The sequence below is a fragment of the Etheostoma spectabile genome, chromosome 7 (assembly GCF_008692095.1).
Source record: "Etheostoma spectabile isolate EspeVRDwgs_2016 chromosome 7, UIUC_Espe_1.0, whole genome shotgun sequence".
NCBI lineage: Eukaryota > Metazoa > Chordata > Actinopteri > Perciformes > Percidae > Etheostoma > Etheostoma spectabile.
This window is the reverse complement of record NC_045739.1, coordinates 30,758,064-30,783,452: the sequence shown is the minus strand read 5'-3', so window position 1 is coordinate 30,783,452 and position 25,389 is coordinate 30,758,064. Positions and strand designations below refer to the sequence as shown.

At 41.2% G+C, this 25,389-nt stretch overlaps 1 protein-coding gene across 1 annotated transcript in view; it reads right to left on the bottom strand.

The window, feature by feature from the left end:
- Positions 1-3,662: 3,662 nt before the first annotated feature.
- The window catches only part of atp9a (ATPase phospholipid transporting 9A), a 48,802-nt gene continuing 27,075 nt past the window's right edge, over positions 3,663-25,389 (bottom strand). The window contains exons 18-28 of the mRNA XM_032520865.1: positions 20,620-20,790; positions 19,154-19,252; positions 16,319-16,408; positions 15,916-16,060; positions 15,198-15,262; positions 12,533-12,688; positions 10,250-10,314; positions 9,884-9,992; positions 9,721-9,778; positions 6,977-7,180; positions 3,663-5,026 (exon numbers count right to left, since the gene is read on the bottom strand). Coding sequence (XP_032376756.1) covers positions 4,890-5,026; positions 6,977-7,180; positions 9,721-9,778; positions 9,884-9,992; positions 10,250-10,314; positions 12,533-12,688; positions 15,198-15,262; positions 15,916-16,060; positions 16,319-16,408; positions 19,154-19,252; positions 20,620-20,790 — 1,299 coding nt within the window. The 3' untranslated portion in view covers positions 3,663-4,889. The remainder of the gene's footprint in view (positions 5,027-6,976; positions 7,181-9,720; positions 9,779-9,883; positions 9,993-10,249; positions 10,315-12,532; positions 12,689-15,197; positions 15,263-15,915; positions 16,061-16,318; positions 16,409-19,153; positions 19,253-20,619; positions 20,791-25,389) is intronic.

The following is a 25,389-nucleotide window of genomic DNA, read 5'->3' as shown; positions in this document are numbered from 1 at the left end:
TGTAACAGGATTCAGATCAATACTTGAATGTTTGTAGAAAGAATTCCAGTGGAAAAGTGGCGGCCCATCTCGTGGATTTTTTTCCCCTTTGACACCCCGCCCTCACGATTGTCTATCTTGTCCAGGTTTCCAATTCCTTACTACAATATTTCATAACTTCAACTGACGCTCTCTGGATCTATCATCAGCACAATATGAATGCACAAGAGTCAATCATAGGTATGCAAAGCACAGTGGAACGTATTCAGCTGAAAGAAAAGCTCAGTCTCCGTCCACTGCCACTTCATTCATTATGACTGACTGTATGTCAGCTTCAATAATCCCAATTAATCACTAATTGCACCAAATTTCTTTTATTCAGTCTGTCTGAAAGGGATTCTGCCGCTTTCGTCCAGTTGTGTTGTGAAGCATTAGCCAGTGTCATTTGCCATCACGGGGAGAGGCAGGGAAACATGTGCAGGCCTTCTTTAACAGTCATGGGTGCTAAGATTAATCAAAGCATTCCAGGCGCACGCAGCTATAAATAGTGCCAGAGGGTGTGTGTTCATGCTTTGCAATGTTTCTGCTGTCATTGCCAAAATCCAATGTTTACACAGGGCCATAACAGGGTGTAGTAAAAGCTTCATCTGCAATAGATTGTTGATTATTTGATGTAATCCATCCAGGGTTTGTTACTCCCAAAACAGCTCACTGCATCTAAGTTTAATGTGGCATATATGGAGCATTATGCAAAGTAGACTTGTTGGGAGTTAGTGCATTAGGACCTTTATCCAATCACATGTGACACAGGACGCTCAGTTGACCTCGGGCCCAAACTGTGCAGGGTTCAGTGGTGGGGAAGCTTTAGCCTAAAGGTTGGATATGGAGCCCACATGGTTCCATGTAGTGCTGGAGTACTAAATACATTTAAGTACTGTTCTTAAGCACAAATGTTGAGGTACTTGTACTTTACCTGAGTCTCTTCTTTTCATGCCACGTTCTCCTTAAAAAATATTGTACATTTGACTCCACTACATTCATCTGACAGCTTAAGTTACTTTACACATTAAGATTTTTGCACACATAACACATGTAGTTTATAAAATAAGTCCAGCTGAAATGATTAGACCATTAAACACACACACCTGTTTGGATCATTTGCCGTTTCTACAATGGGAGAAGTTTTCTGAAATTCTATACTTTTAATACTTAAGGTACATTTCCCTGATGATACTAAAGTAACGTTTTCAATGCAGGACTTTTACTTTTCATATTTTGTTTTGTACAGTGTCGTATTAGTACTTTTACCTAAGGATCTGATCCTTCCAGGTCCATGATATCATTAGTGTTAAGTGCTACAGTGAGGAGCCTGGGAGTGTGGAAGATGTTGTCAAGCTGGGAACAAATCCCTGTCTTGTAGTGCCAAAGATAAAATGCACAGACTTTGTGATAATTAGCCTGGATAACAGTATGTTACGCGACAGCTGTAAGCTACTTCTTTATTTATTTTTATTTTCATTACTGGCTGAAAATCCAAAACCTTGTAAAATGCAAAGTCAATTTCAAAACTTCCTTTGACTGTGATTGGATTGTGGATTTGGCAGCGGTGCAGCGGAGGCTCTGGCTTTAAGAGAAGAGGAAAGACCACGCATGTTAAGGTTAGCAGGCAGCTCTGTTGATTCTGGAGTGGAATTTCAGTTTTCATGAGACTAATTAAGTTAAATGGTTTCTTTTAATGGTATAACTTACGCATTTAGGCAGTGGAACAACAAGAAAAAAAAACTTAGACATGCGCTGTAGTTTTAATCTAAACATTTAGGAGTGAGGGGCTTGGCTGGATGTTGAAAAAAGGAAAATATTTTATGATTCTAAACCATCTCTGGGATGAAACGCCATGTAAACTTGGACACTTTTATTACTTGTAGGCTGCGTGGATCATTAACAAATAACTCAAATTATGCATGGACATTGACTTGAAAGAAAAACAGACATGTTTTCTGTGGAGTTCTATCTTTTAGTGAAGCTATTTCCTTTCTAATGAAGTCACATACTGTTTTGTGTCACTTTGATTTTTTTTATTCCCGACTATGTTTAATGTCAAAGTTTGAGATCGTGGATTACTGAGACATGTAGGACTTGACCGAGAGTGGAGAGTGAAACCCCAGCAGCGTGGCCAGGCATCAGGGACTCCCTCCTCTGGTGAGAGAGAGCCAAACACCCAGGATCCTCCATCTGCCTGCACACTATGTTCTGCGTAACTCACACCTCATCATCACAAACTGCACTGACATGGAACACAATCATTAAAACTTTAATTGCTTTTGCATCCCAACGTAGATGATTGTTACATTCCAAATTCATTTCCATTATGTATGGGGAATGTTGGAAAAAGAAAATTATGAACACTGTTTACTTCATTCAGGAAAAGTTTTCTTTTTTACTCACTATTCACATTACTGGGGCACCATCTCATTTCATTGGGATTTAGTTTGAGGCCATAAAGCCATGTTAGGGCACAATAAGCTCAACTGGTTCCACTTTTATAATTCATTAAAAAGTTACATTAAGTTCCATTATAAAGTATTAAGTGTGGGCTTGTCACCCCATTATGTCAAAATCCTCAAAACTCTCATAGTACAAATGGCATGGTTATATAAATGAATCCTAAGAAAACGCCCAAACCATCAAAGTATTGCATTCATATTTAAAGCCTGATACATTTTATTCCTCTGTCCTAAAACAGATCCCCCCCCCCCCACTAACTCAAACAAAATCCTCTGTTGCACTGGGTGACATGTTCCTCCTTTTTACACACTGTACTCATTCCAACATACATCGTCGCGCTGGCCCAAATACTCCCTAGAGAACCAAATGTGGATCACTCCGCAGGTGAAAAAAGTCCACAACAATTGCACTATTTACTCCTGTTTGGGGTAATGCTAAGTAATAATAAAAAAGTTTTAAACCGTTTTAAAGAGTTTCCTCTTCAACGAATGGGCTTGGCGCCGAGTGCTACAGAGAGGGTAGGGACATCGGAAAGGACAGAGGGGCTCGAATTTTTAAGCAACCTAGGTAAAAATGTGTATTAATGTGCATAAAGAAGCCAAGAAAAGAAGGAAAAATCTCCATTCGTATAATATGTGACAAAAACTTTTATTTTTACCCAAACTTTCAAGCCCCACTGTATTAAGACAGAATAACACATTTTGGGGGAGACTGACAATAATAAAAATATGAAAAGGCGCCTTTTTCCAAGTGTTGCCTAAAGGGGGTGGGTGGGGGGGGAATGAAGTCCTGTTAAATTGTTACGTATAGAAGAATAAAAATGGCACAAGAATAGAAAACATGAGATTTATTAATCATCATCATCACAACATTGACACCAACACAATTCTCCCTTTTTGTTCTGCTCATTTGAGTGCAATCAACACGGTAAAATAAAAACTGTTAATAAATAATAAATTAAAAAAAACAAGCAAACCAAAGCATTTTAGCCTAATGTTTTTGCGATTCTATTACGACATAAAAAATAGAATTCATCGGCTGTACAAAACCAAATTCTGTGCAAACAGCGTACTGAAATCAGTGGGGATTAAAAATGGAATTGACCATACGACACCTGGGATGCTGTGTTTGACACATTAAGATCAAGTCATAGAAGAAAGAATTAATTCAATTTTTACAACTCAATTGAAATCCTTTTTCCAAGTCACTTGAAATAAGTGAGTGTAGCCATGTTATTGTGTTAGTTGGTGATTATTTACAGCATCTCCACCAGCAAATTGAAATATGAGCTGTGGTATCATATCCAATGTTCACATTGGATTTTTACTGAGGGGAGATCTGATCCCTTTTTTCTATCCCAGCTGAACTGTGGGGGTTAGTTGAAGTGAGCAATGGATTAGACCACATAAAAGGGGGGGCAGCTGAACTCGGGTCGCAGGGTTATTTTCACTTATGGCTTTAGGTCACCGTTAGAGTGAGTCATCATGCAATGCTGAATGCAAAGTGGGGCCTGGTGCCGAGCAGCCGAGCAGCCACATGAGGGGCCGTCGGGAGCCCCGCCGAAGGTTTGGACTGCAAATAAACCAAGAGTCCTTTTGTGGCTGTTCTGACCGCGCTCCACAAACACCAACAACCTCTAGGTCTGACCAAGAAACAAAGACGGATTTAATACCAGACACCATGGTTCATGCTAAAATAAACCACCACGCCACCTCCGCTGTGTCGGCCTGGAACATCGGCCGTGACGCACAAACAAGTACACAAACTTGCAGACGTGTGCTTTATGCAAAGTCTACTCTTTTTGTTCGCTATATAGTTCTTAAACTCCATTTTCAAAATAAGTTTGAGGAGAGTGGGAATCAAATCCTGAGTGAGAATGCTACGTCAATTTCAGCTTCCAACAATGGAAACGCTTTGACTAATTTCAGATGGAACTGGAAACCAGAGAAAATGTATTTCCAGCTAAAATGATATGTCTACAGAGCCGGGTGAGACCCCCAACTTTTCCAGTTACTTCCCTTGATATCATTTTTGACATAAAACAAACCGGATCTAATATCGTCATAATTTACTGAACTGATTCTGTTCCTTAATTGATCACACACTAAGCTAAACAGCAGCATTTTTATACATTACATATTTACATTTCTGTTCAGGATGCATTTTATGCTCGGGTTAACTAACTACCAACCTACAATTCACTGCAGGTGTATCTCCACATTGAGAAATCATCAGTTAGTCTTTGCATCAAACACGTGTAGCAAGCAACCTGTCCCTGACAAAGTTGTCCGTCTTTCGCATTTCCATGTGGTACTTTTCAGAACAAATTAAAAAAGGGATGAATCCATGTTTGACTTGCTGTCAGGGGACGCCTTTCCGTTTCCCCAGCCGTCTCCTCTCAGTCTTTAAGTGGTCAGCTTGGAGTAGCTGGGCGGGGAGAAGCGTCTGCGCAGGTACTTGAGGATGTACAGAGGCAGACAGCTCACCAGCGTGATGACCGTCACCTTCCACAGGAACGACACCGTGGTGATGAAGTAGACGTCTGGACGAAGAGGCAAAGATCAGAATGGGGTTGGAGGACACAGACACAGACACACATTACCTAGCATCACTTAACAGTGTTTTTTGGGACAGAGAGAGATGTCAGAGTGGGGGGCTGCCCATGGAAAGGCGCTCCGAGCAGTTGGGGTTCGGTGCCTTGTTCAAGAGCCCCTTGGCAGTGCACAGGAGGGGAACTGGCACCTCTCAGCTACCAGTCCACCACCATACATTGGTCGGTACGGGGACTTGAACCAGACTGAGACTGAGCTACAGACTGAGCTACTGCCACCCAACAATAGTTAACTTTTTGTTGTTTTTAGAACACCGGCCTACACCTCTCTCAGACAAATGAACAGATACAGGGCCTTTCCCATTTCTCAGTTTGTGCATGCCCGATTCCTCTCCTGGATTCCCGTCCTCGGGTCGACTCTCCTGTGGACTAAGACGCGGAAGAGGCCCGAGGTGAGTTGAGAAGGTACCAATTTAGGAATTGGGAAAAGCCCACGGTTTCAACTAAACAACAATAAATAAACAAAAATGTTGTAAAATGTCCAATTAACTATGTGATCTAAACATGCAACAGAAGAATAGCCTTTAAAATCTATTTCAGTCTGACTTCATTTGGAGGGAAAAGTGTCCAAAAAAGGGTACACTTGACCACATGCCAGTCATGATCCTCAGTGGTCGAGGCTGTAGGCTGAAAATGCAACTCCACACCCCACATAAAGCTGAAAATAAAGGCTTGGAAAGCTCTTGGTTACGGTATTGTATATGTCACAAGTCTTAATATGGCACAACTAAAATGGGCTTTCTTTTGTTTTTTGTAACATGCAGGCTGTAGTAGAGTAATGCAAGCGCCAACCATCTGCTATAAACGTTGTTTATGGGCGTACTGACACTTGCCCAAGCACGTTTGACCTTAATGTCTGGTTTGTCTGACTAGTGGGATCCCTCCATACCGTGCCAGGGTAGGGCCGGCCGATATGGAGAAAGTCAAATATCACAGTATTTTTGACCAAAAACCTCAATATCGATACTGCAACGATATTGTAGTGTTGACTATTTGGGTGGCTTTCAAATGAAATTTACACAAGAGATTTTTGACAAAAGTAGATAAATCCCCTAAGTGGTAAAGGCAAAATATAGAACAGTTACAACTGGTAAGTTCGAAAACGACATCACTTTACTGTATGCAGCCTTTAAAACCAGTAAAAGACAACTCTTTTGTCAATTACCTATTTAAATCTAAGACGATATCAAGTCTCATATCTTGATATCGATATAATATCATATATTGCCCAGCTCTATAACTGGGCACGTCATACGGGTACAGTATGCATCAGTGTGAATGCCAAACGTGCCCGGGTCTGGTTCTTACCTTACAGATGAACGGGAATTGTTTTGGCCCTGAATGTTTTATTGCAGTGTGAGTGCAGGCCAGCGGGGGGGGGGGGGGGAATCAGGCCCAAGTGTGAGTAGACGCTATGTTTCGGTCTTCTAATGGCCATGAGTCTTTCTATCAAACACTGGGGGTGAGTATTCATTTTGTGGCCACTGTTTCTACCACGCACGCCTTTACTGAGATAAACACATGAAGAGTATCAGTCTGCAGGAAACTAACAGGACTGTTGGCATTTCCCCTTTGATACTACGGCATGCCTGAGCTGCGTCCTCATGAGGACACTTTGCCAATGCACTCACCTTTGGCCTTCCTCATATCCAGCATACCGCAGCTAATTGCACCCCAGAGGGATAATATGCACTAGCAGGTCCACAGTACTGCTGAACGCTGACGCACTGTACCAAGGTCGGCAAACGCACAACAACATCAACCAGGCTGGAGTGAAACGAGTGCAGGCTGCATTTCTTTTCTTGTCTCAATGAAACAGTGCAGCTACAGGCTCAGAGGCGCCTTCTGCGTGGGTGAAAGATGAGTTTGTGTGTCACTCACCAATGAACTCGTGCAGGAAGACGAGCGAGGCAACGTAGCAGGCCAAGCTCAGGAGCTCGCCCACTATCATGAGCCAGTGCCACGTCTGGATGGTGAGGGCCACCATCAGCAGCTCCGTCAGGATCAGGGAGGTGAAGGAAATGGCAACGATATGGACGAACTCGGACTCGAAGAGCAGCAACGCCCCGTACATGATGATGCTCCCTGTGGAGTTAAAAGAGAATGAGACCGACGCTTCTCAATAATCAACATGTAACATTTAAACATGCTATCCACGATTAGTCTGAAAAAGAGTGAGCGTGAAAAGGGACTGAAATGCTAATAATAATAACAATGTATCCTTTATTAGTCCCACAAGGGGAAATTACAATTTACATTCTATTGTTATTACACACAGGCCTGAACTACACACAAAGTCAGTACCTATCAACCCCCACCTGTAAATCAGAACTATGGAGGGAAAAACCACGAAAGGCGGAAAAGAGTCAAAAATATAAGAAACTTTTAAATGTTTTTCCCCCACTCAGTTAATGACATGAATTAATGATGACTTATTCTTATGTTTATATTTTATAGTCAAATTAATATTTTATCATGATCTAGTGCACGTTCAATCCTTGCACTGTTCACCTTTTCACTAACCCCACAACACCCACACACACACACACACCACACACACACACACACACACCCCACAACCCCACACACACACACACACACCCACACACACACCACAAACCACACCCCACACACACACACACCCCCACACCACACCACACACACACACTACAATAGTATATCACCTTTTCATGGTCATTGGCATTTCTGGAGTGATTTTTAATTTTCAATTTTTTTGTATTCCCATGTATGTGTGTATATGTTGTATATGTGTTTGTTGTGTTATGGTTGTCTTGCTACTGGATGCCTAAAATTTCCTTTGGGATGAATAAAGTATCTATCTATCCATCTATCTACTGTATTGATAACTTATTTTTCCATATTTTGTCTTGCATCATATTCAATTATTTATCTATCTTGAGATCCAGATCGGATTCTTCCTTTCCATTCCGGTTCTTTTCTAATCTCGATTCTTTGAGGGGGAGTTGAAACGGGTCACTGCTTATTTCACAGATAAGAGGATCATTTTATTTTGTAAAGCCACACTTTAGTGCGCCGCTTACCTTCCTGGATTTCCTGGAAGTATTATGGCTGAAACTTGTGTGTGTTAAATTTAGAACCGATGATCAGATTCAAAATGATTCCAACAAAGACACAGTTCCGTAATTTTGTAATTTTTGAAACGATTCCAAGTTTGAACCGGTTCTAGTGTCCAGACAAAAAAATAACAAAAAAAAGGTGCTGAAAAACTAGGAGGATTACAACGAATGAAGTTTCAATTGATTTTACCATGTTTGGTGGTAAAGTACAAAAATCAAAAGGACTACCTTTAACTGCCTTTGTGTGTTTGGGGCTTCACAAAGAATGTGACTCACTTTTTCTTTTTCAAAAAATGATCCCGGTCCTACACAGGATATACTGATACTCATACCCCAGATGAAATGTTTCCTTGTTTGCAACCATGTTATGGTGAACTGATCTCACGGAGGAAGTACCTGAAAGTATTTAATCTCCTTGAACAAACAGGCGATACCAACGTCAGGAGTAGTCGTGTTGGAAAGCAGGGCCCATTACGTAAAAATATACAGTATCTAAACACCAGCCAATTACATTCAACATGTATGTTTTTTCAAGATTAGTTAAAAGGTTTTTGGAACATAGCTTAGTATGCGTCTAGATAAGATATGATTCATTTATTGTCTTTGCTTAGCACTCACATATACTGAAACAAAAATGTTTCCTATGCATTTGACCCCTCCTATACACGATTGGCAGTGGCTCCAGTTCAGTGCTTTGGGGAACACGACCCCGGGGAGAACATGCAAACCCCATACTGGAACCCGGGGATTGGACTCAGGACCTTCTTACGGTGAGAACACCACAGTGCCACCACGTTTTCACTGCAAATGGCCCACGTTGGATAGTGTTGTCAACAAATTTCTTCTCACACATAAATAAACGTACGAAATTAAAAAGACAGTGTGTGGGCTGTTAATGAGTAATGTGTCACTAGGGCTCGGTATGATAGATAGATAGATAGATAGATAGATAGATAGATAGATAGATATTGATCCCCATAAATTGGGAAATTACAGTGTTACAGTAGCAAATGCAGCAGTATGGTTTCGGTACAGATACCTGGAATTTGATACCAGTTTCTGAATGATCATTTTTTCGCTATCAACATTATAAAGTGAATTTTAAGAGAAATAAATTAAATTTTACATTATGCTCCTTTACAACTATGTGAAGCACACTGTAGTCAACACCTGTGAGCCTCGTTTCTGTGATTAACGAAGAGTTAATCCTCGACGTGTAACGTTACACAGCCAATCACCAGCATGACTAGACCTTGGTAGCAGTATTCTGGATGCTGATTGGCTCACTAACGCTGATGTGATTTAAGGTATTGAAATATGGTATTGAATGTCAAGGCGTTCTTCAATACATTGGAGGCATTTGGGTCATGACTGCTGACTCTTTGTATGTACTATACAGTTAAGGGATGCCTCTAAGATTCAGTATGTTAGCACTGTGCACTGTGTATTGTGATTTATTTTGGTTATGAGTGTATGTCTCTCCAACAAATGCAGTTATTGACTGTGATTATCATAACTCTTCCTCACCTTGATAGATACTTATTAGGACCCATATTAGAAATGTCTTGAATGATAGCGGTCGGCCCTGTGGAAAGAAAGACAACACATCTTATTTACCATTCTCCATATGTTTCAGTGTGTTATATTTGGCTGCACTGTGGCAGTTAGTGTGTTTTCATTCATTAAATACCTTCAAGAGATCTTTGTATAATTCTGGGTATAACATGGCAACCTCTGACTTAACATCTTTGTCCAACACCAGGGAGAAGACAGGGAACATGGTGTAGATAGTGGAGTAGCTGAAACAGACAAATGCATGTGTCCTCAGTGTGAGGAATATTATATTATTATATCCAGATAAAATGGCACATGGACAAGACAAGTTTCACACATTTCATGGTTAGACTCAGCAGTGAATTGCATCAGTCTGGTCAAGACTTTCATATTTTCCCCTTCTCACATTTCAACAGTGCTTTAACACAGAGGAAATGCCAGGGAGACAAGGCAGCCAAATGTTCACATGATAAGTCATAGCCATAAAAAGTGTGTATCTTACCCAATAATCAGGAATCCTTGGTAGAGTGGGACTGAGGCAAAGTAGAAAACAGAGGAGAAGACCGCCTAGGGAAACACAAAAATTAAGAAAAAAACAAAGGAGCAGTCAGTCCTTTTTTTAGTCAAACTCAAATGGCATAACAAATTTAAAAAGGTGTGGGGGGGGCAAAAGCTCACTTCAAAAAAAGCAGGAAAACGGAAAAAGAAGATATAAATGAATTGGCCACACAAATCAAATGGTTTTTATGAAAACTTTGGAGGAGGGCCCCCCTAAAACCCCAAAGTCCACGATGCAGTGACTCATGGGATGTCCCTGAATGGCGGGGGCTGAGGCTGGACTGGGATTTGGGAACTGGACTCGGGACAATCTAGGGTGTGTGTGGGGGCCTGGCTCAGAAGGGCACCACAAGCTGACTCCTCTGAGTCATCATGCACCCCACCCTTCCATGACCACCCCCGAACCTTCTCGCTGCCACAAAACCCAATCATTCCCTCCTCACATTTAGATGTTGGAGGTGGATAAACAACGCCCATATCTCCCTGCCCAAACTTTAAAGGGATAGTTCAGATTTTTTTGAAGTGGGGTTGTACGAGGTACTTAGCCATAGTCAGAGTATTACTTATAGCAGATAGTGGTTGGCACACACCTGGCTTTATGTTTTAAAGGGTTAGTTTGAGGTGAAATGCTTCAGAGAGAGCAGAGATAACGGCGGCTTCAGTTTCCCGTCAAACTGACTTTGAAAATTCCTCCTTTTAAACATAAAATGCTGTCTTTACATACAAGGAGCAAAACACTAAATCACATGTCATCACATGTCTTCAGTGTACAGCCATGTCACATTAGCACACATTTCACTGTTACTAAATGTACTGTACAGATCACTAAATCAATGCAACATCAATGTGTTTGCAAGCGTTTCACTTTATATTAAGATTATTTCCCAGGTGAGCAGCATTGCTAAGTAGTAGGAAGGGGAAAGAATTAAAAAATATTGCAATTTCTTTCCGTTGGAAATTTCAAAATGTTACACTGCATTGAGTGTCTGTTAGAGTAGTTTAGATTAAATGTACAAGTGATTGAAGCATCTAAGCTTCGATATCTTCAAACATGGTTTACACAGAACAGTAAATTGTAATTTCCCCATAGGGGATCAATAAAGAGTATAAGTAAATAAATTAAATTAAATTAAATTGAAAGTAATTTGATGCAATGAAATCAAATCTCAACCCTCATTTTTCCTGATTTACTGTTAATTCAGACTCTGAACTATATTATTAGTTCATTATATTATTATATATTTATAGGAACACATCCTATTCAGAGAATACAACTAATGTGTTGTTTACACTACATCAATTTAAAACACTGACCTGCAAAATTAGCATTATTTTCTTATTGCTATTTGCATAAAATTATTGAAATGACTGGACTGATATTTTATGAGAATTAGTTTTGAGGCAGTAATTAATCGTTTAATATTGTGCAATATTTATTTACTTAATATTAGTACTTAATCATTTCATTCCATCACTGTGCAATATTATTTATTGAGTGTTAACACTTACCTATGCTTATTCAAGCTGATTTATATATGTATACTTGACAGTCACTACACTTTATATCTTTGACTTTATATTTTTGATATTTTTTACTGTTATATTTTATACTGTTATATTCTTATATTTTTTTGTGTCAACGCTGCAAAGGGATTGCTTTAATCTCGTTGCACAAGTACCGTGTACTTGTGTATAATGACAATAAAGGCATTCTATTCTATTAATGTAATTTTCATTTTAAAATGCAACATGAATAAAAATCCTGGATAAACATAATTGTGTCAGATACTTAGTATGTGATGTAGTATCTAATTTGATCAGGATGTTTTCATGGTATGTGCTATGTAAACATTTGATTTTAACATTAGGAATAGAGCATTTAGTGGTCAGAGTTTTGCAAATAGATAACCTGCTTAGCCAAAGCGATTGGAAAATACTAGTAATTTAAATATATGATTTCAACATGGCATGACTGCATCAGTGTCTCTGGGTCCCAACCGGCAGCAGCAGTAGAGCCTGGGTCTGTCTGAGGTCTCTGCGTGTAAAAAGGATTTTTTTTTCCCTAAATCAAATGCTTGCTCTGGGGGGAAATTGGGATAAATGGTTGGGTCTTTGTAAATTATAGTGTGTGATCTAGACCTACTCCTGCTGTGTTTGACACTATAAATACATTTGAATCAAAATGAATGATGATCAAACCTAAATACCTGTTTGAGTTGCACTCTACCTGCATGGTGCTGATGCACAGGCTCCTGTGGATGACGAACTGGCTGAGGGCTGCGGACCTTTTGTAGCTGTTCCGCCCGTGGACCATGAGGAGACGACCTAAATGTTTGAACTGAGTCACGGAGAAGTCAGCGGCCAGCGAGGCCTGCTTTCCTTCCTGTCAAACACACAGCACACAGGGCAGTGAGGACGAGCTACGACAAGCCTGGGCTCACCTGAAAGTAGGCGTTTGGGTTCTTATTATGAACACACAATGACAGATACACAGCTCGGTTAAATGGAAACACAAAAATCAGACAGATGGTGGACAAATACTCCCTGCAGACATGGCATTCCGGAAAATACAAAAACTTTGACTACGCCATTTGAAATTAAAATCTCTGCAGCAGTGATGCTGCTGTTGTTTTCACTTTGTGAGTCTGATTGTGTGTGTGCCATCATGGTAGAATATGGTCATGAACATACTGTATCTACCATAGAGGCAACTACCACAGATGCGGTTACAAGTACTTTTGTCACCACAATAGCATCACAACCGTGCAAGAAGCAGCCTTACAGGTGTGTAGTTGAGATGAAAATGAAGGCTGATTTAGAAGATAGGTGTGGTCTGAGCGAGAGCGCCAGACGTAGGGGGGTAGAAGGTTGGGAAGAGGGGCCCCTGGCTCCATTTGGTGTCGGCTTGTGTGATACCGTCACAAGATGGTCTCTAGTTATATTCCGCCGATTTCTAAATTAGTTGAATAATTGTTTGGTCAGACATCACACATTTTCCAAAGCCCAAGTCGATATATTCACACAATCAAAAACCCAAAGAAATTCCATGTACTGTCATATAAACTTACAAAACTCTGTAGTATATAAGTATTTCTGCACAAAACCCCACAAAATTGTACTCAACAAACTGATTGGCAAGGCCTGTGTTGTTGTTGTTGGGACAGTGCAAGAAAGGTGGACGCTGTCCAAAATACATTCCATCCTGGACAACTCCTCCCACCCACTCCACAACACGCTGGTCAGTCTTAGGAGCACCTTCAGTGAGAGACTCAGACACCCACAATGCACCACAGAGCCCCCTAGGAGGTTGTTCCTGCCTGTGGCCATGAAGCTATTCAACTCCTCCCACTGAGTGTTACACACTTAGAGCAGTGGCTTTCTTTTTTTTGAGTTGTGACCCCCCACAATAATGAGGTTGGTGTTTGCAACCCCCCCCCCCCCCCCCCCCCTCGACGGCGTGAGAAACAGCAGCTGTTTCCAAGCACCTCCCCCTGCTGATTTTGAGTGATTTTTGCAAATGCCTTGATTAATACATGTAAATGAATAATGCTATGTTTTTGACATTTTACTTTTAGCAGCCGTCCCTAACACGCCTTGTCCAATGTGCTCCAGCTCTGTGGATTTTTATGAGTTTTTGACTTTTTCCTCTCCCACTCACCCGCCTTCAGACCCCTTTTTGTGTCCCAGGAGCTTCTGATTTACACATGAAGCTGTGAATAATACATGAAACTTCCGAACTACCAAACTTCACACATTAATGTAAAAACCATTCCAGAGTCCACAACACCACACACACACACACACCCACACACACACACACACACACACCACACACACACACCACACACACACACACCACCCACACACACACCACCACACAACACACCACACACACACACACACACACACACACACACACACACACACCACACACACACCACACACACACACACACACACACCACACACACACACACACCATTATACCGCGACCCCCCAGGTTGTTGAACCACTAAATTGTGAGTGTCAAAACTGGACACGTATCTCCCCATATCAATCTCAAAATTCTTGGACAATTATGTACAGTAACTACTGCAATAATGTATCAGTTATTTGTTATTTATCCACTGTTGCTACTTATGGTCACACTGTACTTTATTTATGTTGACAATGCACCACTAAAAGATTTCTACAATCCAATGTTTTAGCAACATAATCTTTTTAACCTAATCTAATTTTTCCTGTTTTTCTCCTTAACTTTTTTCCGCTTGTTTCTTACTCTTATTTCTTTACTTGAATCTGACTCCAAGCAACTGCAAGTGAACAATTTTCCCTGAGGGAATCAAAAAAGTATTCTTATTGTGAAATTTACACTTCAGTTTTTTTTTTTTTACAGAATTACACAATTGAATTACATTCATAACACTGAGTTTGCAGGTTGCTGGTAGGCAGATTGTGTTACCCTTGCATAGACCCAAGCAATCTTTATGCTAAGCTAATTGCCTGCTATCTTCGATGAACAACTAACTCTTATCAAGAAAGGGAATAAGTGAATTTCCCACCAAAGGCGAACAGATATTCAATTCAAATTTACTCCAAGAACCATTGCTGACACAAACTAGTATCTGGACGGAGAATTAAAGAGAGAACCATGAGAAGAAGAAGATGAGACAGGCTGACCAGAAACTCTTACTTTTACTTAAGCACAAAAGCATCCTGTCATCTTTGTTTCCTCTACTCAGACAATGGATCCTCATAAAGAGGAATCATCTGCTGTTCATGTCTCTCTACATGTCTCTGAACGTGAGAGAGATCTTGACAGGAAGCACAAAGTAAAAAATCTGTGAGAGCGACGCGTCAATGTGAGAGATGATGAGACGGAGAGAGTCTTACTTTTCCCTCCACTCCCACGCCACAGTCGGCTTCCTGGATCATGCTGACATCGTTTCCTCCGTCCCCTAAGAGAAAACAAAAGCCATGGAGGTGTCAGGATTCACATCAGTGACTCACCAATACAGATTGTTAGTGAGAGTATTGTGTGTATGTAGTTCACAAGATACTCCCTTAATTTGGCTTGATTAAGAGATCAGAACTGCAGACACAGACAGGAAAATAACATGTCTGGAAGTTTGGAATTGGACAGATAACAAGGGAGGTAAAAGGGGCTGATTCTGATTAAAAAAAAAATATTTTTTCAATGAAACAATACAATTTACATTCTGAAAATGGCAAATTTTTAAGAGAATTTGGATGGTGCAACAAGGCAGGCCTGCTTGGTTCTTTCGAGAAATAATTATGAAGATCTTACAAACAATAAGTTTATGGCATTTACTCTCTAACTTCACAATGTTTTGGGACCGATTGCAAGGGTTGCTGTGTCATCAGCAGTAATGCATAGTATTAGCATTAATACACATTTAAATGGGCTCTGCTTAATTAGGACTTTTTATCAAGGCTCATACTGTGAGTGCTGGTAAAATGAGTAGAAGTGAGCGACAGAGGTTTGTGGCTGCAACAGATAAATATATTCCGATGTGTTGAAAAACAGTTAAAAGAGGAAAAGAAACTATACAACTGAATCCCCTCCCCCCCATTTCTATTTTCGACTCACCTACAGCGCAGGTGAGTTTTCCTGTGCGCTCTTGCAGCAGCCGGACTATCTGAGCCTTCTGAGTTGGGGTGCACCGGCAGCAAACCACAGCGGGACACTGGCATGCAAGCTCCATGAACTCGTACTCGTAGTACTTCAGACAGACCTGCAAGAGAGCAACCAGAACGGACGGGTGAGCAACTTAGGCCACCGCATACAACTGATCTCAGCTGTGGATCTCAAACTTACAGTTTAACGCTCTTTAGAAAGTGACTCAAACCACAGATACCACTTCCAGAGATTCTTCCGTGGCAGCAATATTATCATGCATCACACAGCAAACATTTCGTAGTTTAAGGAGAGAGAAGTCAGTGGGGTGGTAGGGTGGGGGGTGGGGGGGTTAGACAGACACAGATGCATTTACCTCAAGCGAGTCCCCTGATATCACGAGCGCGCAGTCGTGTTTTCTCCTGAAAGCGTTGAGCTCCAGGTGGGCTTCCCCTCGTGTTGTTACCTATGGCAATGGTAAACCGCATTCATAAAAGCACGCACAAACACACAACAAAAAAAACTTATCAAGGATGACAACCTGTCAGCCTTTGCATCCTGATTGTTAACAGACCGGTAGCTTTTAAGAATGGCAGCCTGTTCCCCTCCAGCTGCAATGACGGCAAACCAAATACCTGCCAAACATCCAACTTACTAAATTAATACCTGATAAGGCTGGATGATATGACTGAAATAAACATCACAATATTAAACTGAGTAGATTTTTTCCATATCAAATGGGGATGCAGCGATCAGACTGACTCAATGCATCGGAACTCGTTGGGATGAATATGAGACTGGGACTTTAACCGAAAGACAAGTAACATACGTAACTTTTAAATGTTTCTGAAACTGCAATTTTGTATCTGATGATCAGAAATGAACTGTAACAGCAAACGAGACCAACGGTGAAAAGAACTCAATTTATATATTTACTAAGGCCTTTGCCCCGGTTTGTTTTTTCCCCCACAAAGTCACAACATGATACACGCTAGGTAGACGGCTCTATAGTAACACATTCTAGACTATGAATGGAATGTGCATATTTCAATTGTATTGTAATTATATAATTATACTAGCGTTGTTACAATGCATCAACCTCAGTTAAATGTTTAGCTCAACAGAACTAATTATAATGTAATAACGGTTAACGTCTTTCCGGCATCTAAGTCAGTGACTATATGAGAAATGTAGGCAAAATCACAAATAAAATCATTAAATTGATATTCAATATACTGAACTACTGTCCATTTATATGCATTACATCAGAAAAATATTCTTATGTGTAAAACAAGCAGAAATTCTGTGAGTGTATAAATAACATTTGCCTGGAAACTTCCAATAACAGAATTTTGTATATCTATAACATGATATAATCGTTATTAGCAAATATGACAGTTTATTCATTTAAATGGGTGATATAATGAATAGTAGTAATAGTAAAAGTATAGTTAAGCTGCGCACTGATTGGCTGACGTACACACACACACACACACACACACACACACACAACACACACCACACACACACACACACACACACACACCACACACACACCACACACACACACACACACACACACACACACACACACACACACACACCACACACACACACACACACAAGTGTCGTTTTACAAAAATTGACGGCTGATTGCAAATTTTGTCCGACTGTGTGTCGGATTTCATTTCTTTCGTCATTAAATATAGTATATTTACAGTTTGAATTTCGTCACGGCATGTATACCACAGCTACCCTACGGTCTTACAAAGATAACACTTTTGTCCAATTTTAATTCAATGCATCTTTGTGAATTTGAGATGTTTGTTAGGAGGAGGTTAGCTAGCTAGTGGTAATAATATCAAATATGTCTTCATAGGAAAAGTTATATGGGTTTAAAGCATGTGTATTTCAGTTTGTGGGGTAGGTTCAACAATGAATGGAATGGAACAATGAAATCAAACAGAGCCATACAATTCAAAAATAGATTCAAGAAAACAATACTCGACCAATATAGAAAGGAAGACACCTAGACATACATAGGAATACATGGTAATGTAAGTGTATTGTTGTAAGTTACTGTATGACCTAAAATTACTTTTTGGTTTTGTAATAATATGATAATATGGACAGGATTTCATGAGCATTATGCGTCCACCCACTCCTTCTTTAACCTTTTTCTTCTTCTTTTTTTGTATTTTGACTGATTTGTCTACATTTGTGTTTTTAATGCTGTGTTTTTATAACATAAAATACATACATAAAAAAAATATTATTTTTTTTAATTAATCTTATTTTGTCTGTGGTTTAAATACATTTAAAACACTTAAAATGTCCTTAGATCTTTGTATAATTAGAATGTGTTATAAACCATTTATGAAATGAAAAGTGCTGTTTTCGTATGTGGGAGTGAGGGAAATATACAGTACTATAAAAGCAAGGGTTCCAAATTGTGTCAGGTGCAAATACAGACTTAAAAAGTCTCCTGAAATGCAGCCCTGACAAGGCACGGTGTTAATCTGTCAACAGGAGTTCTGCTCTGGTATGAATATCCTTCAGCTGCTGACTATTCATACGTCAATCCAGATCAGGCCATTGGTGGCCACCAGGAAACTAATCCAGATGTATGTGTTGCAGGCCCAGTCAGCACTCTCCCTCCCCCCCCGTCCACTGGGACAGAGGTTTTCAAGCCGTGCCAACCATTGTTATTCTCTTCCAGTAACCGCGCTTGTGCGCAAGTTGTAACCTTCCTATATGGCAGGGGCTCCTTCTGCTCTGGCGCCCTTCCACCAGGGAAGGCTAAAGGGGGGCTATCAAAGCCGCAGAAAAAGAGCCCGAAAACTGCAAAACAAATTAGGAAGTGAGCCCTCTGCATGATCCCTACGGGAGTGGTTCAGCTGGTTTCTCAGCTCTGTGTTGGAGCGAAGGCCTGTTTGTTCTCACTCACAGCGGCTTGGATGCTTTGGCTGGTGGGCGGTGATTTATTCAGCTGCGTGTGCTGGCTCGGCCTGCATGCGTAGCTGTGTGGGGCTGTGCGACCACTACGCTAATGGGCCTCGGTTGCGCAGAGGATGGATGCCCGCGGGTCGAGGGAGTCAGGAAACTGTCAATGCTGCCTTGAACTAGGATGAACCCTGCGATACTAAAAAAACAACGAATAACCCACTTCATGTCCACGTAAGAGGAAGAGGGATCCCTGTCCTGCACTTACGGGTCTGAAGATATGGATGTCCTGGTTGCGGGTGATCAGATGGGCGTTCTTAGCGGTGCATGTGGCCGTTTCAAGCTTGTCTCCTGTCAGCATCCACACCTACACAGAAACCAGAGAGTAACACGTAGCTTAGGACAGTGTTACATTTGGCAGCTGTTTGAGATTTAGTCTCAGGATGAAAACGCGTATTAGTTATTACTCACATTTTAGTCATGTTTACCCTCAAACTCAACACAACTAACAGTGCTTTAGTCCAATTGTAGGCAACAAAAAGTCCTTACATTTTAGTCAAAATGTGTTCTGTTTTCCTTTTGCATTAGTCCTGTGTCAAATGTCCTTTTTAGTCATCAGATTATATTAAACATTTCCGTTTTTTTGTAATTTTAGTCAAACTTGTTTCACATAAGATTTGATCTTCACCTATATTGCATGTTGATTGTCACAATTAGCGTTAATTAACATCAGTGCCATCTCATCATTGTCTCATCTTGGTCACGGTAAAAAAAAAAGGTCATATTTCCCATGATGCACAGATGTTTGAAGAGAAATTCCACTGAAATGTGTCACTACATGAAACTAAATGTTCATAATCTCTCTAATATACCAGATAACAAAAACTAACGGCAAGTATCCTGGAGCTAAAGTTTGTGAACATATCTTACAATCAAGATATCATTTACTTAATGGTAGTTCTTCAAACAGAAGCCAAATACCAGTCAGACTTCTCCTTTAACAGAGGGTTTTGGATGTTGCTTATTGAAGGTTACAGCAGAGAGCTGAAATGTTTGATTCACCCAAATTACAAAAGAAAGATTTCCTAACTTTTTGGGGTTTTATTTGCTCAGGTCAAGAGATATGCATCTCAGAGATTTCCGCCTCCACTCAGATGAATATAATGCTGTGATATAATGCTGCCCACAGCATTTAAAAACTAGTTTTTAATGGATTCATAGTCTCTATGAAGATGGTTGGCAGCATGTTCTGTGGTTTATCAAGAGTTACAGGAAGACATTTTCTGCAAGGATACAGCGATTGAATCTTTTGAATAATATTGTTTTAAATGCTGTGAGCAGCTGAAATTAAATTGCATTCACTGTGCTGTGGGTGGAGGCAGAAACCCACAGACAGATAACTTAAACCAACCCTCATTAGGAAGGTGGCTATCAGCCCAACTTTTACCACAGTGACTGCTTTCTGGTTCCCTTGCACAAAACCAAATGCTAATTTCCATTTAAATGTGGTGAAATATTTCATATCAACTATCCAAAGTTGCCAACCAAAACCACTTAAAGACGTTCTTGTAATTTAGGCTAATTCACTATAACCTTGGTATTTGTTCTTAAGGGAGGCCCTTGGATGAGGCTTGTTCCTGTAGGAAGATTTGAAAAACACATGTCCTTGTCTTGTCTCTTTGTTTTGTTTTCTTAGTTTGTTGCTACTGTGAGCTATGAGTCCCGCCCCCAGACCTTGATGCCTGCGTTGCGGAGGATCTCCAGGGTTGGCCTCACATCCGTCTGGAGCTGGTCCTCCACCCCAGTCAGACACAGCAGCTCCATCTCCATCTCCAGACTCTCAATCACAGTGGCCACCTTTAGTGAGCGGTCATGGACGCTGAGCTTGGCCTGGACGTACCGGGCCTGGGGAGCAGGACAGGGACGGGAATATTTTGAGTGGGAGAAGATACAAAAATTAGAATGAATAAGGCAGAACCACTGCAAGAGTAAAGAAGCAAAAACAGTCAGGGGTAGATGGAGAACAATGGAAGTCCCGACAAAGAGAGAAAAGAATTTAAAAAACTCTTACATGGTTTATACATGAAGAATCCTTTTTGTGCAGCATGAATACATGCAATTCAACATGTGCAGCAAGCTTCCATATTAGATAAATATAAACTTTCAGGTATTTGCCTGGAAGCAGCCCTTCAAGCTACTAATGTTTCAGAAAACTATACAAATACAGAGCAGACATGATCAATTGGTCAACGCCCGTCTCTCTCCAGCGTTCCAGCTCCAGGGCAATGTGTGAGTGAGATAAAGCAAAAAGTATTTGAGCGTGACTCATAAAGGAACACAAACTGTGTGTGACTCAGTCGGTGACTCACTGCTGCCCACCAGCTCTGCTCACACACACAATTATACAGCCTGGGGCTGGAGACTGCAGGGGACACAGCCCTGCCCTGCTCAGACAAAGAGTGGGGTGTGTGCGTGGGAGGGTGGGGTGCATGGACTGGAGGGATGGGGGTGTCAGAGTTTAGTCTGATTACCCAGCAACGCACTTTGACATTTGGAAATAGTGAACATGTCTGCATAAAACTGCATTTGGGTGTATTTTGAGTGTAATTTGAGCATAAGAGATAGAGTTTATTTTAGTTATATAGCATTTAGAGTCACAAAGTTCTTCACAAGGGGGGGGGGGGTCATCAGCTGTGTGCTTGGCCATCGAGTGGTATTTCAGACTGGACGTGCTGCGATGGTAGCTCACTTCACAACAACAGAACCCACAGATCACTTTGGTGTCGTCAATGGAACATTTAGCAACTTTTACAAAGGAAACTTTCCATCTACAGTCCCTGACAAAAGTCTTGTCGCTTATCTATTTTGTAGAAACACCTGCTATTAACCTGACTTTTAATTAATCAATTGGTGTAAGAAATAGCTCATATGAAAAGCTAAAACCGTCCCAAATGATGTTCAATGCACTGAAATAAATTGGTTTCACTAAAAAAAGATTTATTATTTAAACAAGACAGAAAGGTCAAATTTTGGCAAGACAAAAGTCTTGTTGCCTATACATAAATTGAACAAATTTACTACAAATAGATTAGATTAGATTAGATTAGATTAGATTATACTTTATTTATCCCACGACGGGGAAATTCTGTCGTTACAAGTAGCAGCATAGCAGCAACAGCAAAAAAAAAAAAAAAAAAAAAAAAAAAAAAAAAAAACAAAAACAAAACAATAACACACAAACAAGTAAGCACGAAAGAAATACAAGGCAAGAAATACAGGCAAGAAATACAGGCAAGAAATAGACAATGAAAATATGGTAGACGAGGAAGTAAAATGCCGTCAAACAAAAGGAATTTTAAAGTGCGGTTGCCATGATAAGAGAAACAATATTGCGGTGTAAGTGACGTTAAAAATTAAGTTAAGTTGAATGTGTAATTAGAGCAAAGAAGCAAGAGTCGGTAGCATAATTTAAATTATATTAACCTGAGACCATAAATATTGAAAAGTAAGTACTTGTAATAAAATAATATAAATACCAATATTAAAGATAAACAGAAAGTGTGTGATGTAGATGGGAGAAAAACAGGAACAGAAACTACAACACTATCAGGTAGAGCAGGTGTTGTAGAGTCTGACAGCGGCGGGATGAAGGACCTGCGGTACCTCTCCTTTTACACCGTGGGGGTATCAGTCTGCTGCTGAAGGAGCTGCTCAGGGACCCCACAGTGTCATGTAGGGGGTGAGAGGTGTTGTCCATGATGGATGTCAGCTTGGCTAACATCCTCCTCTCCCTACTTCCTCTATGGGGTCCAGAGGACAGTCCAGGACAGAGCTCGCTCTCCGGATCAGTCTATTGAGTCTGCTCCTGTCCCGGTCCGAGCTGCCCCCCCTCCAGCAGACCACAGCGTAGAGGATGGCAGAGGCCACCACAGAGTCATAGAAGGTCCTGAGGAGAGTCCTACACACTCCAAAGGACCTGAGTCTCCTCAGCAGATGGAGGCGACTCTGGCCCTTCTTGTAGAGTGCTTGGGTGTTATCAGTCCAGTTCAGTTTATTGTTTAGGTGAACACCCAGGAATTTGTAGCTCTCCACTACATCAATGTCCAATCCCTGGATGCTCACCGGTGAGAAGGGGGATGTTTTCCTCCTGAAGTCGACTATCATCTCCTTTGTCTTGCTGGTGTTAAGCTGAAGCTGGTTGAGCTCACACCAGCTGACAAAGTCCTTGATAACCGACCTGTATTCCAGATCGTTCCCCTCAGAGACACAACCAACAACGGCTGTGTCATCAGAGAACTTCTGGATGTGGCAGTGGGTGGTGTTGTGTGTGAAGTCCGAGGTGTAGAGGGTGAAAAGGAAGGGGGAGAGCACCGTACCTGAGGGGCACCTGTGCTGCAGTGCACCACGTCAGACACACAGTGATGGAGCCTCACATACTGTGGTCTGTTGGTGAGGTAGTCCGTAGGTCCATGCAGCCAGATGTTGGTCCACTCCGGCACTCTCCATCTTCACTCTGAGGAGCGAAGGCTGGATGGTGTAAAAGCACTGGAGAAGTCGAAGAACATGACTCTCACAGTGCTCCCGCTGTCCTCCAGGTGAAGCAGCGATCTGTGCAGCAGGTAGATCACTGCGTCGTCCACTCCAATCCCAGGCTGGTAAGCAAACTGCAGAGGGTCCAGCTGTGTGCCCACCAGGGGTCGCAGGTGACGCAGGATGATCCTCTCCATGGTCTTCATGGAAATACTAAAATATGTCAGATTAAATTAAATAGTGGTGCTGTGAGATCCAAATGTAATATCTTGTATGACTTCCATGAGCTTGAAGGACTGCATCCATGCGGTTTGGCGAGGATTCAGACCATGTGTTGATGAAGTCATCAGGAATAGCTAGGAAAGCAGTCTTGCATGCCCCTCAGAGTTCATCAATATTCTTTGGTTTGGTCTTCCATGCTTCCTCTTTCATCCTACCCCACATACGCTCCATGATGTCCATGTCTGGTGACTGGGCCGGCCAATCCTGGAGCATCTTGATCTTCTTCGCCTTGAGGAACTTTGAAGTGGAGATGGAAGTATGCGATGGAGCACCATCCTGCTGGAGAATTTGGCCTCTTTTATGGTTGGGAATATAAGAGGTAGCTAAGATGTCTTGGTATTTGAGACTATTGATGTTGCCTTCCACCCTGCAGATCTCTCGCACACCCCCATACTGGATCTAACCCCAGACCATGATTTTTCCGCCACCAAACTTCACTGTTTTCTGGGTGAATCTTGGATTCACGCGGGCTCCAGTAGGTCTCCTGCAATATTTGCGGCAACTATGGTGTAATTCAACAGAAGATTCATCTGAAAAATCCACTTTCTTCCACTTCTCCAGCGTCCATCCTTTTAGCAAGCTGTGGGCCTTGGCAAATACCACACGGTTTTTCAATTGTCTTTTGTTTAGTGCTGGCTTCTGGGCACTGATTCGACCATGGAGGCCATTTCAAGACAGAATCCGACAAACCGTTCTAGTTGACACAGGGACTTCAGGGGACCAGGTCTCGTGGAGAACTGCTGCTGTGGAAAATGGGCTGGCCTTGGATTTTCAAGCCAACAAACGGTCCTCTCGAGCAGTTGTCTTGCGGGGTCTGCCTGACCTGGGCTTGTCAAAAACATCTCCAGTGTCTTCGAATGTTTTTTTTAATCCTCTGTACTTGACGCTGAGACACATTGAAGGTGTCTGCCACATCAGCAGTGGATCTGGTCTTCAGCCTCTTGATAATCAAAACTTTAGTCTCAGGATAAATCTTAGGCATGTTTGCAGAGGTCTAGTTGCAGTTGATGTGAAGGTCTAGTGTACTGGGGTTGTTTTTATACACACCTGAGACCTGATTGGTCCATTATTAGTCCCAGGTGAAGCTCATATGACAAGGCGACAACACTTATGTCTTTGCAAAAATTGACTCAATGGGCTTTACCAAGCTGTGAATATTAGAATACTTTTTGACAGTTTCTTTTTGCACTGAAACATTATTACAAAAGCTGTTGGGATTAAAATGAGCCAATTCTTGTAAATAAATCTTGATTAGAAATATATTTCAGCGGGACTTCAGGTCAATTTGTACACAAGCGACAAGACTTTTGTCAGGGACTGTAGAATCTTATTGCCGTCTATTTTGGCGTCTCGTGCTCACCATCCACTCAAAACGCAACGTTACTACTCTTTGTGTACCTGGTGTTGTGTTTCCGGTCTAGCTAGATCCGCTGGGTGTTGTAGTTTTTCTAAGGGTACTAGTTGTTGCAACAGCATGTGAAAAGATTAAACGTTAATCTCACGATAAAAACAATGACGCCGTTAAAATGGGTTTGCGTTAACGCCGTTAATAACTAACAGCACTAGTTTTAACAGCTGTATACTACTAACCCTGTATGGTATACTGTATGGATGTGATATGATTACTTCATTGTGGTTCGGCCTGAATCCCTTTTTGTGTAACCTGAACAAACAAAAACAATAAAAGCCACA